General features: G+C 50.3%; 1 protein-coding gene across 1 annotated transcript in view; it reads left to right on the top strand.

The window, feature by feature from the left end:
• Positions 1–13,167, top strand: part of IQGAP1 (IQ motif containing GTPase activating protein 1) — a 138,628-nt gene that overhangs the window by 114,193 nt on the left and 11,268 nt on the right. Inside the window, exons 30-34 of the mRNA XM_059714419.1 lie at positions 2,676–2,808; positions 4,024–4,126; positions 6,213–6,348; positions 11,838–11,925; positions 12,360–12,572. Of these exons, the coding sequence (XP_059570402.1) occupies positions 2,676–2,808; positions 4,024–4,126; positions 6,213–6,348; positions 11,838–11,925; positions 12,360–12,572 (673 nt within the window). The remainder of the gene's footprint in view (positions 1–2,675; positions 2,809–4,023; positions 4,127–6,212; positions 6,349–11,837; positions 11,926–12,359; positions 12,573–13,167) is intronic.

Here is a 13,167-nt window from a genome sequence, read left to right as displayed (position 1 = left end):
GAGTGAGGAGGGTTATACTGCAAAGAAACCAGGCTAGTAAGTGTGCACTGGAGTGGCTCAGTGAACAGCCTCCGAACAGATGGTAATGATGGCATAGGGAGGTTTGCATGCGTTATTGCAGAGCTGGCAAAGAACACAGGAAGCAGCTTCCAAATCTTGCTTTGAGGGAAGACCTTTGGAAGAGTGGCTGGTGCCTGGGTGGTAAAGCGGAGCAGATGCTCAGGTCTGTGTAGCGGGCGAGGCTCCAGCCTGCCTGGCATAGCCCCACTTGTTCTGGAAGATGGAAGGTGCCTGGAGAACGAAGCACAGCACTGCAGGGAGAGAGCTGTTTTGTGGTAAAGGTGTTTGAGTACCGCCCAGGCGAACTGGGCTGTATTGCTGCCACCCTCAAAGACTTCCTGTATAGTGCTTGGCATTTGACTTACGCCAGAAATGTCACAGGTGCCCAATGTGCTTCTCATTTGTGAAGTGCTCCACTTCTTCAGAAGTGCTGCAAGCTTGCGAGGGTAGCCAAGGTCTGTGGAGCTGCGGGTGTTCGGCAGTGCTGGTGGTGAAGTGGTAGGGTTGGGAGTGATGCACAGAGGTGGCCTTCAGGACGACACCCGTTCTGTCCTGCCTCTAACACGGATTCATTTCCTGATTTTAGGCATGTCACTTTGGGAATGCTTGCACAGCAAAATAATGCTAGGAGTGTAGCACAGGAAGGCCTGGCTGGCCTGGCTGTAGTCTAGCTAGCAGCAGTAATGAGCATCACAAGACCACTGTTATCTCCGAGACATCTGTCCCAAGACTGATTTAACTGACCTCATGGTTAATCTCTTTCAAAAGCCAATGTTGTGCTGTATTAGTTTGTCACTTTTATCACTCTATGGATTATGTTATGCTGTCTGTAGGTATCTTTACAACTGTAGTCAGAGATTACAGCCAGGTCTGTAGTTAAGAGAGTGTGTGTCAAAAGACCTGAGGAATGCCTAGCTAAAGAAAAGGGAGAAGGCAAAACTGCTAGGTGTCCCTTGCCAATTGTGTTACTAGTGCAAGAGCAATTGGCACTCCCAGACCCAGATAGAAAGGCCTGTTGTTGGGCTGTGCACCCAAGGTATTGTCTGCTTGTCATGGGAAAAGTCAGCCCCACAATAACGAAGGCATCTCATGGGGATTAACTAGAGGAATTCCAGGTTCCCGGGAAGGAAAGACATTTCTATAAAATTCCCAGACTTCTCAGGAAAGAGAACAATGCCAGCGGAGGACTGGTGTGAAGGTATTTAGGAGCTACTTAGGAGATAGTTGTAGTGTTTGGATCATCCCAGGCCTTGGAGTGAGGCTGGGTCCCCAGTGGTCATGGGCCAGCAAACTCATCAGGAAGGCTAAGGTCTGGGAACTCTGACAGGACGTTCTGGAGGATGGTGTGTTAGTTAGGAAAGAGAGTGAGAAATTGTACCTGGTTTTGTATTCTCCGCCTTCAAACTATATGGTCATTTTTTTCTTTTCTCCTATAGAATAAATCCTTTTGCTGGTTTGTTACCTTACTGTTTGTCTGTGGTAAAATGGGATCTCAGGGCAAGTGATGTCCCAGGCCAGCTCCTTCCATGCAGGCAGTAGGTGTACAACACAAAGAGTAATCACTTGGAGCTGGCTGGGATTCCCCTGTTGCAGCTGTGGGGTCCAGCTGAAAGGCAGGGGAGCTGGAGCTTGCAGGGATACAGAGTTATTTGAGGGCGAGCCTTGGGGAAAGCAGGGAGAAACCTGGGACTCTTGGGGTTCCCCCATGGATGGGTCTGTGACAGTGGGCATTGACAACATGGTGCCACGTGCTAGCAACCGCAGCACGTACTCAGTCCTTGAAAGGTGTGTCCCCTGGCTGGTAGCCCACTGTGAATGCCATGCGTGTATGTCACAGAAACATAAAACTGTTAGAGATGCCAGAGTGGGCAGACCACAGAGCCATCTAGCCCAGCATTTTCTCTCTCAAAGTGGCCCAGAACGGAGACCAGCGGAAAGAGTGTTTACACAGGACTCATCCAGACTGGCCTGTTTCCCAGCCCTTCGTTCCCTCACAGCTTCCAGCATTCGGGAGTCCAGATCTAGAGTTTGCAACCGTAGTTATTATGTGTAACATCCACTGCTGGACCTAGACTCCCCCCAGATTCCTTCATGAATTTGTCTGATGTTCTTTTGAACCTGGTTACGTTGTCAGCCTCTACTATCTTGTGGCGATGAGTTCCACAAGTTAATTGTATTCTAGGAGAAAAAGAACAGCGGCAGAACTAGGGAACACACAAGAAGCAGGTTTAAAATAACAAAAAGAAGCTACCGGTGCTAGCTAGATTTAAAGCGTGCATCAGTGTGCGCTGATAATATCGTCAGCATGACCACTGAAAGAGTCTCTGCTGTTCTCCTTAATATAATAGTACTAAAGTATGATGCAGTTAGCCTGCTCTGACTTTCTGTATTTTCACACCCCAGCGTGGTTGTTCAAAAAGCAGATTATCACCTGTCCATGTGCTCTTGGGAGCATACTCAATGTAACATAAGGCATTGTAATAGGTACACTGAAAGCCGACGCACCAAATATCAATGTACGGTCCTGTAGCAAGATTCTGGTTGTGTCAGTGCTTCTGAATTGCAGGATTGTGATGCTGGATTTTTTACCTGTTTCCTTGTTTGTTTGTCTGAAGACGTTTCTTCCAGGCGGCCTGCGAGGTCCCCGAGCTACAGGATAAATTTAACATTGATGAATATTCTGACTTGGTGACTCTCACGAAACCAGTGATTTATATTTCCATTGGTGAAATCATCAATACGCACACTGTGAGTATGCACCAATTACATTTCTTCTGGCTCTTCTGACTAATTTGTTATTGGTTGGTTTTAAATGCAAGTTACTCAGTAGATTTCATAGACATCAGGGCTGGAAGGGACCTCGGAAGATCATCGAGTCCAGCCCCCCGCCCCAGGGGCAGGAAGTCAGCTGGGGTCACAGGATCCCAGCAAGATAAACATCCAAATGTCTCTTGAAGGTGTTCAATGAAGGCGCTTGAACCACCTCCGGCAGCAGTCTCTTCCAGACCTTGGGAGCTCAGACAGTGAAGAAATTCTTCCTTATGTCCAGCCTGAAACAGTCACGGAGGAGTTTGTGACTGTTCAATCTTGTTGTCCCTTGGGGCGCTCTGATGAACAGACGTTCCCCCAGATCCTGGTGGTCACCCCTGATAAACTTACAGGGGGCCACCAGATCACCGCTGAGCCTGCGCTTTTCCAGACTGAAGAGTCCCATAGCTAGGGCCAGGTAAAAGGCCCTAACTTCCTCTGTTACATCTTTGCTGAAGATAGGTATAGTACCCTGGAGACACTAACAACCCCTCAGTATGCATGTGTGTATATAATTATATACAAAGAATCATGCATCCACACGCACATCTGTATATCCTCAACACTGTGTGCAGGTCACATCCATCATCATTCATCACTGGCAGCACTTGTTCCTCTCACTCGGCCTTGGTTACGTAACGCTTCCAGCTCTCTTTGGGTTTCATCCTCCATCCTGTCTATGGCGGGGAGGGGGAGAGCAGGCCGGGAAAGGTTAGCCTGCAGCCCCACAGCTGCACAGCCTGGGCAGGTAGGCTAACCCTAAGGGCAGGGGGAATCCCGGACCAGGAGGGCGTGACCGCTCTAGGCTCAGCTAGCTGACACCCATCAAAGTGTGTGGCTCACAGCTTGACATGTGATGAGGCCCTTACTGTTCAAAATAAAAGGCAGCAGCTTTTGAATGGTCTGTATGTGTTGAGGTTAATAATTTGCCTCCCTATAGCCTATGAGATTTGTTTTTTCTTTTAAGGTCACATGCCTAGTTGTTTTGCACCTCACGTGGCTGGGCCAGGCCTTTGCCTGCTCGTATTTCCCCTGGAATAGTATGAAATGGTGCGAGAACATCAGACCCATATCACATCACTTTACACTGGATGAAACACGGCCCCAGATGAACAACCCATTGACTCGTTTCTGTGTCTCTCTATGTTGATTTAGCTGCTCTTAGACCATCAAGACGCAATTGCTCCTGAGCACAACGATCCGATTCACGAGTTGCTGGATGATCTGGGGGAAGTACCCACAATCGAGTCCCTGATAGGTGAGCTGTTGTCATTTTGTGCGAGGGACATGGGCTGTCCTCTGAACTGCTCCAAGCAACACAGAGTTCCCTATCGGGGCCCTTGTGCTTGGATGGGGAGCTGGCACTAGAGTATCCCACCCGTGGAGCTTGTTCACTTCTCATGTGAGGAGTGTGGGGTCAGATGTTTGCCTTATTCCCACATATTTATTAGCTGCTTATTTCTTTGTTCAACATTTTAAAAAAATGTTGTAAGAGAAGTGCCAGAGCAGACAGGTCTGAGTTCTCTATTGAGCCTGTTCCCAGATTGTTTCTGTTTGTTGACCGGCACTGGTCCTGGAGTGGATCTCTGGCATGTCCACGGTTAAAAATTGACTATTTGTTTCATTTACATATCTATTAAAATGCAGAAATAAGTGGTGGAACTTTTTACCCTCTTACCCTTGCCCCATGGTGTTAGGTAGAAATAAAGAGCTTAGTGTTAACCTGTTCTAAATGTAACCTGAAAAGTCTTGCTAAAATGGGTTTGAGCCTTTGTTTACTGCCTCGTGACGTATAAAGGTCTGACAGGTGTTGGATGTTTCCTCCTGCTCTTTTTATCCTAGAAAGATCAGGACAACCAAGCGTGGTGTGCCCTGCTTTGTAGCAGGATCTTTTGGAATTGAGATATTTATGAACTCTCATGTCTTACTTGAATGGACAAGGGTACCGAATCTTTAAAAATAGCCTTTTAAAATATCATGACGTGACAGGTCTCGTGGCCACAGGGGTGGCTGACGCCCCCTAGGAGCTCCGCAGCTCCTGCCCGGCTCAGACCCTGCTGCCACTCTCCCTTGGTTGCTCGTCCACCACACCTTGATCTTAATATTAAAGGGCGATTAAGGGAGGCTGCCGACAGGCCTTGGAGTGAACCTTACTCCTAATAATTTCCCGCTGGGTCTCAAGCCAGCCCTCTGGCCTGATAGGTCCCCCTCAGCCTGACTAGGACCCTATAGAGCACCTGTAGCCTGAAAAGCAGATTGTGTAGCTCCTTTTCCTCCCCTACACCATGCCTCAAGCCTCGCAGGTGTTACAGTATCGTTGTTCACTTGTTGGGCTTCCACCTCCTCGGCTGCCACCCTCTTCCTCTCAGCTAGGCCTTCTAGCCCAGCCCGCTGCGTCGGACCCGGCTTTGAGGCCCTAGCTCTAGTTTGTCCTTCTTGGTTCCCAGGCCGCTGGCCCCTGTCGCGCTGCACCCCGCTCGGGTGCCGGCCGCGGCCCCGGCCCCGGCCCGTGTGGCTCTGCAGCCTTGCACTGTGCCCCTCTCTGGGCTCAACAGAAGCTCAAGCCTTGAGCCAGCCCCGACAGGGCTCACAGCGATCGTGTGCCCTCTGGGGGCTAATGGGACCTCTGAGACCACCCCTTACCGTCCCAGCCCAAACCGCTGATATAAACAGTAACAAACCATAAGCCCCCGAGCCCTAACAGAAACGCACCAAACAGCAGACGCAGCCCTCAAACTTCCCTCGCCTCCCAGAGAGCCCTCATCTCCCAGCCCCTTGCCTACACACTCACCCCCTTAGGCTCTCAGCCCCTCGGGTCCCACACAGCCCTTCCCTGGGCACGTGCACCCTCTAGCAGGCACCTCTACCCTCTGGAGTTAATGCAAAACAAAGGCCACTTGCCTGTAATCCAGCCTTTTCTCTGCCCAGGGAACTTGCCTCTGTCCCCAGGCTTGCAGAGCAGTTTAACTAAATCCAGGGCCCTTCAGGAGTCCTGCTACCCTGCAGCCAGGAGCTCCTCACTTCATGGTTGCTGGGGAGAGACTCCCTGACCCATGCAGGCTCTGGGCTTATAGCTCCCTCCTGGGCCCTCTTCCAGTCAGGTGCGTCCCCCATCAGTTCCCCTCTGCCACCTGCAAGCAGGCTCTCAGGCTGCCGGCTCTCTTCGAGGAGCAGGGACCTCCCAGTACCCTGCTACACATGAATATTGTTTTTCTGTAGTGTGCTGGCTAAAAAATACTGGAGACCTGTAGCAGTGCTTGAGAAGGTGAAGAATGCAATCTTCTCAGCTGCCTGTGGGAAAGCAGGTTCCTCCACCAATAACTCTCCTCTCTTATTCCTCCCAGGGGAAGGGACTGGCAGTATTAATGACCCCAACAAGGAAATGCTAGCCAAGACTGAAGTGTCTCTGACGCTGACTAATAAGTTTGATGTTCCTGGTGGTGAGAACGCTGAAATGGATGCAAGGACAATCCTGCTGAAGTGAGTGATGGGTAACTGCCTACAGCGTTTGTCCTTGAAAGAAGGGGTAGGATTTGTACGCTTAGAGCTGGCCTGCAAGGAATAAATAATGGTTGTGACAAGCAATAAAATAAGAACAGACTCCAGGCCTGTTAAAGCACACACAGCTTTTAGCCAGGGCAGCATGAAAGGGGGCTTACTGAGGGATAAAATCTCCCCCACCTTCAACTGAAAAGTTGTGGAGGCTGCTACCGTGTCCAGTGCTCTGCAGTTCCACACACAGCGTTGTCCAGCATTCGGGTCCGGCCAGCCGTAGAGCACCTCAGTTCACCTTTTCCCCTAGCAATGAGTTCCAGGAATCGGTAGAGCTGGTAGTTGGCTGGGACTGCGTGAAATATTTCATAAGCCGAAGGCAGAAACGGATCAGCTACCGTGAACCTGACGTTAACTGTGCATCTACAGCCATATCAGTATTTTGCTGTACATCAGACAGTGTCTGAGAGTGTATGAGTCTACACCTGCAAAACCCTTCCCAGCTGCTTTCCTTCCTATTTTTAACTCTAGGTAGCTTGTAGCTCTATATTAATTATGTTTCCTTTAACTTTGGATTTTATGCACCTGGCAAAGACCTTCCAGGGTCCTGGGTTCAGAGCCCCATCTGGACTGGACCATGATGTAGGCTGTCCTTCCATCTCCTCACAACCAAGTGCTTGTTCTGCCTGAGCGGCACCTAGCCACCTGAACAGTACTTGACAGGGAAGGCCTTTGTAATTAGAGCTTACTTAGGAGTAGATGGCCGGGATGCTGCCTGCGGGGAAGGAAATCGGATGCAAATTGCAGAATAGGGTAGATAACTGGCTTGGCTGTAGCACTGCTGATGACAAGCACCTGGGGGCTGTGCGGATTAGAAACTCCACGAGTCAGCAGTGTGATGTCACAAAAATACAAGTTTGGTGCATTAGCAGAAGCATTATCTGTAAAATATGGAAGATGATAGATCCACTCTACCCAGTGATGGGTGTGCCTCAGTTAAAACTATCCAGTTTGGGGTTCTAAGTTGTAAGAAGGATGTAGGGAAACTAGAGTGGATACAGAGGTAACCAATGAAGATGATAGCAAAATAGGCTTTCTGATGGAAGGATGAAGGAGCGTTGGAGAAACGGTTGGGGAAGGGTCATGAAAGCAGTTTTCGGATACTTGAGAGGCTGCCATAAAGATGGGGGAGAAGCTTTTCTCTTGTATCACAGAAGGCAGATGAAAAGGCAGTAGGTTTAAACTACAGCAAAGCAAAGTTATGTTAACTCACTGGGAAGCCTCCTAACTTGCAGGACTGTAGAAGAGCGAGTGCCCCGGGCAGCTCTAGCATCTTGTGTCTAGGACGTTGTCAAGAAGCAGGCGTGTGGGAAAGTGGACCAGCAAGGCCTGTGCCTGGGCAGGACTTGGAGTAGATGACCCTTCACATCTCTGTGACTGATTCCAGTTCCCTGTTTGGCAGAGCTGTGTAGGCAGAGACGGAGCCTTTTGCTGGCTGGGACGCTATGAAGGGCCTTAGATCAGTTAGTGCCCACAGCAGAGCTGCTGTTTCCAAGTAAGGAACAAGGAACAGTCCTTGACGTCCGTTGTTCTAGCGCTGGGGCTGACACAATGAGAGGTTTCTGGTGTCCTCCACGAGGGTTTCCAGGTCCTGCACCAGTTCCAGTACAGACTTGTCTCTGACAAGACCCTCCAGTCCCGGAGGCTGTGCCGTTGACATAGACCTGCTCTGTGTTATAGCAGCAGCTTATGCTGCCTCTGGCACAGCCACAACAACATAGGTATTGCCATTTACTGGGTCAGACCATAGGTCCGCCTTGCCCAGTCTCCTGTGTCCCATAGGGGCAGAGAGTGCATGCTGAAAGGGAGAGTGAACTGGGTCTGACCAGGGGTTGTCCACTGTGTCTCTCCTCCTAATGCCCTCCAGCATTCAAGGTCTAGGAAGTTCCGATTCAGAGGCTGTGCTCCTCCCTCCCATGCTCAATAGCCACCGATGCACCTTTCCTCTGAGAATTTGTCTAATCTCTTTTTTAATCTAGTTAAACTGTTAGCTTCCACTGTATCTTGTGGCAACGAGGTCTTAATTATACACAGTGTGAAAGAATTTCCTCTTCTTAGTTTTAAATTTACTACCTACTACCTACTAGTTTCATTTAGTGGCCCCTAGTTATTGTATTGAGAGAGACAGTAAATAATACATACCTTTTGTAAACTCTTATCATGTCCCCACAATGGGCCTTTTTTCCAAAAATGAACAGGCCTGGCTTCTTCCATCTTTCCTTCCGTGCCCCTCCTCCTCCGCGCTGCCTTTCTCTGGCCCTTCTCCAGGGCATCTCGACCCTGGCTGAGGGGCAGGGACCGGCGCTGGGCGCAGTATTCAATGTGTGGATGCACCGGGGCTTTATAAAAGGGCATTATGGTACTTTCCATTTTCTTCACAATTCCCTTCTTCATCATCCTTAATGTTTGGTGTGCCTTTTTGACGGGTGTTGAGCCCAGAGCTGCTGTTTTTATCGGACTGCCCACAGCGACTCCCAGCTCTCTTTCCTGCGTGGTAACAGCTCAAGCAGAGCTCCTCGAAGTGCACGTCTAGTCCGGGCCACTTTTGCCCCGTGCAGCACTTTACACTAAAGCCAGGTGCCCATCTGCTCAGTCGTGCCAGATCTTTCTGCAGCTCCTCGCAGTCCCCCTGGGTCTTTACCACTTTGACTACTTTTGTGTCATCCACAAATCTAGCCTCCTCACTCCTCCCCCCATTTCCACATCGTTTGTGAGCGTGTCGAACAGCCCCGGTCCCAGCACAGATCTCGGGGGGACTCCACTGGTCACTTCTTCCCAGCCCCAAGACTGACCCTTTAGACTCGCTCGTGGGTTTCCGTCTTGAAGCCAGTTTCCAGCCCACCAACGTATCTTCCCTGCGATCCCGTCACCACCTAACTTCAGTAAGAGCCTCGGAAGGGGGAGCTTGTCCAAAGCCTTTTGGGAGTCCAGCTATACGGCCAGCTGGGTCCCCTGCTCCCCCCTCCAAGACCTCCAGTGATCTACCCTGGACACAACCACGGCGATTCCTCCCTAGCAAGTCACATTCATCCAGGTGCTGGACAATTTTTATTGTAGTTCGTGCCAGGTTTCTAGGAGCAGAAGTTAGGCTCGCTGGTCTGGAGGTCCCCGTGTCCCTTCTAGGGCCCGTCGTAACTCTGGGACTTGCGCTGACAACCTTCCAGTCCTCTGGCACTGAGACTGTGTTTAGTTGAATGCTGCAGTTAAGAATTTGGCAGTTTCCTGTCTGAGCTCCTTCTGGACCCTGGGGTGAATGCCGGCAGGGCCTGGTGACTTGCTACTGTTTAGTTTATCTGTTTCCTCTACAGCATCATCTACTGAAACCTCCCTTTGTGCCAGCTCCATGGACTTTGGTCATCCGAAGGCCCAACTGGCTCCCTGCCAGCTCTTCGGCTTCTATGTACTTACAAGAAATTGCATTGTTACCTTGCTGTTTCTAGCAAGTTTCTCCTCACAGTCTTTCTTAGCTTGTCTTATTACCGTTTTACATCTGAGCTGCCAGCTTGTGCTCCCTCAAACCCTGCTGGCTCTCTTGTGGCCCACTTGCCATTTGCGGTATGCATTTGCTCTGTGCCTCCAACGTGGTGCTCTTAAGCAGGTCTCGTGTTGCTTGCAAGTTCTTCACCTCCTTAGAGACCCCTTCTTTGATTTCTAACTAGCTTCCTCATTTTGGTAGTCCCTCTTTTTGAAGCCCCATCAACCCGTCCCACTGTAACAGGGTGGCCTGTCCGCTTAAGAGAGGGCAGCTAGTCTGGCTGGAGGGCTGTAGGAAGGCTAACGAGGGCATGGCTCGCTGGGAATCAGGAACCCTGGCAGAACCAGAGGGAAGTTGGAGGAGAAGCACCAGAGCCAGACGTCTGGGCTGGGAAAGCAGAAGCCACAGCAGACCCTTCCCAGTGTCCAGGACAATGAGGTTTTTGCTTAATTTTTGCTAAAAGACTGTCTGCTACTGGGGCATGGTGAAAGACACTCCAGGCCAGCTGGGAGATGGTCGGGGAAGGGGCACAGCCGGGCTGAAAGGCTCTGAGGTGGTGATCTGCGATGCCCACCTAAGGTGCCCTGTCAGAAGGGGGGAGGCAGCCCTCAAGCGCCAGTGACACACTTTATAGTTCTGCCTCCAAAGAGAAGGGGGCATTTCTGTTGTCCCACCGGCATCACCTGATGCGGAGCCTCTCCCCAGTTAGCCTTGGGAGCAGGGCCTTACCCAGGTTAGCATCAGGCCCCACTGCTGTTTCCATCAGTCAGACAAGCATGCGGTGATGGGGACCATCCGGAAACTGCCTTCTGGGATCTGGCTGTGAGCAGAAGCTGACTTCCGTCTGCCCCAGACCCAGTGGTTCTTGCCAGCTGCATCTCCAGCGTCAGTTCATCCTCCCAGGATCCCATCTTTGTTCCCCTTTCTCTTCCCTGTTCCTGGTTATTCAGGAGTTGCCCCTGTGCCCTTCTACTCCCTGCCCCAGGGGCGATGCGTAGGGGGTGCACGTGCACCCCCTGAGCGTGGCGGTACAACCCCTACAAAAAGGTGTGTCCAACACTGTCGGTGGCATCTGCAGGCGGTTCCTGCTCGCCACCCCGCCACCGACACCACCGGCAGTGTCTGCAGGTGGCCCACAACCCCCCTGGCCACCGCCGCTGCCAGCAGCGCCTGCAGGTGGTCGCCAACCCTTGGTCCCTCACCGCCGACAGTGCTGGAGGTGTCTGCAGGAGCTCCCCGCTTACTGCTGCCAAGCTCCTGCCGCTGCCGTGCCCCCCCAGCTGCCGGGGACACAAGTTGTTCATGCCCTGCCCCACTTCTCCTCCATGCATTGCCTCCCTGGACTCCTGCAGCCCAGGGCAAGGACTTGGCTGAGGTGGAGCTGCATTTCCTTAGGGCTTTGTGTAGCCAAATGTCCAGCACCACAGGCAGTTGCTCCTGAGACCCCAGTGCTGCGCCTCTCCAGAGGGCCCTGCAAGCTCGTGGGTCAGGGCAGCACCCTGGATGGGTAGGCCAGGCCAGACCAGCTGTGAGAACCACAGTCCAGCAAGTTACGTTTTTTTCCTTGATGTGGTAAGAAGCAAGAATGAGCATTAACAACATTAGAGAATCGTGGCTAGCCATGTTAGTCTTAACCGGGGCAGAGCAGGGTTAGCTTATAGACTAACTTGTTCAGAGGCATGAGCTTCTGTAGGCTACAGCCTACTGTGTCACATCTGTGAAGACTCATTCCTCTTTGAATGAGTGAGTCTATAAGGTGCTATAATAATGGTGTTGTAACAGCTGTGGACTAGTGCATGAATGGCCCAGTCTGGGCTCAGGGTAAGTATGATCAAGCTAATAAAAATCAGCGACAGGTTTGGTCTTATTTCAGGCCGAAAAGAATGTGGGTTTGTTGTGGGGTTTAATGCTCTCACTTCTCCTGTCCTGTGCTCCATTTCAGCACAAAGCGTTTAATTGTAGACGTGATCCGCTTCCAACCAGGGGAGACTCTGACGGAGATCCTAGAAACTTCAGCCACCTCCGAGCAGGTACAGAAGAGTGGTCTGGCTGCAGTCTTTAAACGAATGCATTCTCTGCCATCTCCGTGCGTGGGGGCACAGGCTATATCAGCCTGTCTGCACGGTCGGGGGTTACAAACAGCACGCAGGTGTGCGTGTTGATGTTGGAGACCTGTGCGTGTGCAGTAGTGTTGGGGAGAGGGGGAATGGAAACACCCTGTACGTGTCAGTCCTATTTCTGTGGCATTTGGTTAAATGCATGCCAGGGAAGAATGTGACTAGCAGGCTTGAGACAGGCCAGAGGGGGTACCAGTAAGTGAGTGAGTTCACTAGGTATGCCTTCATTTAAATAACTGGTTGAAATGCTGCAGCTTATGTTATATCAAAGGCCAAATCATGGTGATGGGTTTTTATGGCCTCAAAGCTGATTTAACCTATGCACTCATAATTCTCTTCTCTCCTAGGAAGCAGAGCATCAAAGAGCGATGCAGAGACGGGCTATTCGTGATGCCAAAACCCCTGATAAGATGAAAAAATCTATGTCTGTGAAGGAAGACAGCAACTTGAGTCTTCAAGAAAAGAAAGAGAAAATCAAGACAGGGCTGAGGAAGTTGACAGAACTAGGGATTGCAAACCCAGCGAATAAATACCAGGAGCTAATTAATGATATTGCCAAGGTATTTGAATCACTGTCAGTTAATTACGTATTTAGAGTTTTGGCTTTGTTGTGCGTTTATTTTCCACAAGTGGAAGAGATGGTGGAAATCTCCCAAGGTACTAAGTAATATTATAGCTGCCCCAGAGAGAACTGGGTAATGCATCCACATCTGAGAAGTTATCTAGCCTTTCACAGGTGTGGGAAATGTGTTTTCTCAGGGACGCTTTTCTTTGTCATGTTTCAATGACTGAGGAAGGCTAAATGCACCTTGTTGTCTTAGGGGAAAAGTCCTGAAAATGAGTTATTAATGTGTTGCATTAACTTTCCTCTTTCTTACTTCCGATCCTAATGTATGCTCCTGCCCATTTTGTCCCCTCCTTTTAAAATTCACTTACTTGGAAAAAAATTGCTTTACTGCAACATTTGTTTTTTGTAAATAACCTTCTTTTCCACTGGAGCACAAAATCAACTTTCATAGGAGTCTTACATGGGCAGATTTGTTATTTGCTGTTCAACAGAAGGGAAAGGGAGCAGCAAAAAACAATTGTTGCTATCAGTTGTTTCACCTTTCTAATGCTTGGCATTTGTCATGCTGATGGTAATTTGCTATGACA

This window comes from Alligator mississippiensis, chromosome 11, assembly GCF_030867095.1.
Source record: "Alligator mississippiensis isolate rAllMis1 chromosome 11, rAllMis1, whole genome shotgun sequence".
Classification (NCBI taxonomy): domain Eukaryota; kingdom Metazoa; phylum Chordata; order Crocodylia; family Alligatoridae; genus Alligator; species Alligator mississippiensis.
Note: the sequence above shows the minus strand (reverse complement) of the source record. Positions and strands in the feature narration are given on the sequence as shown.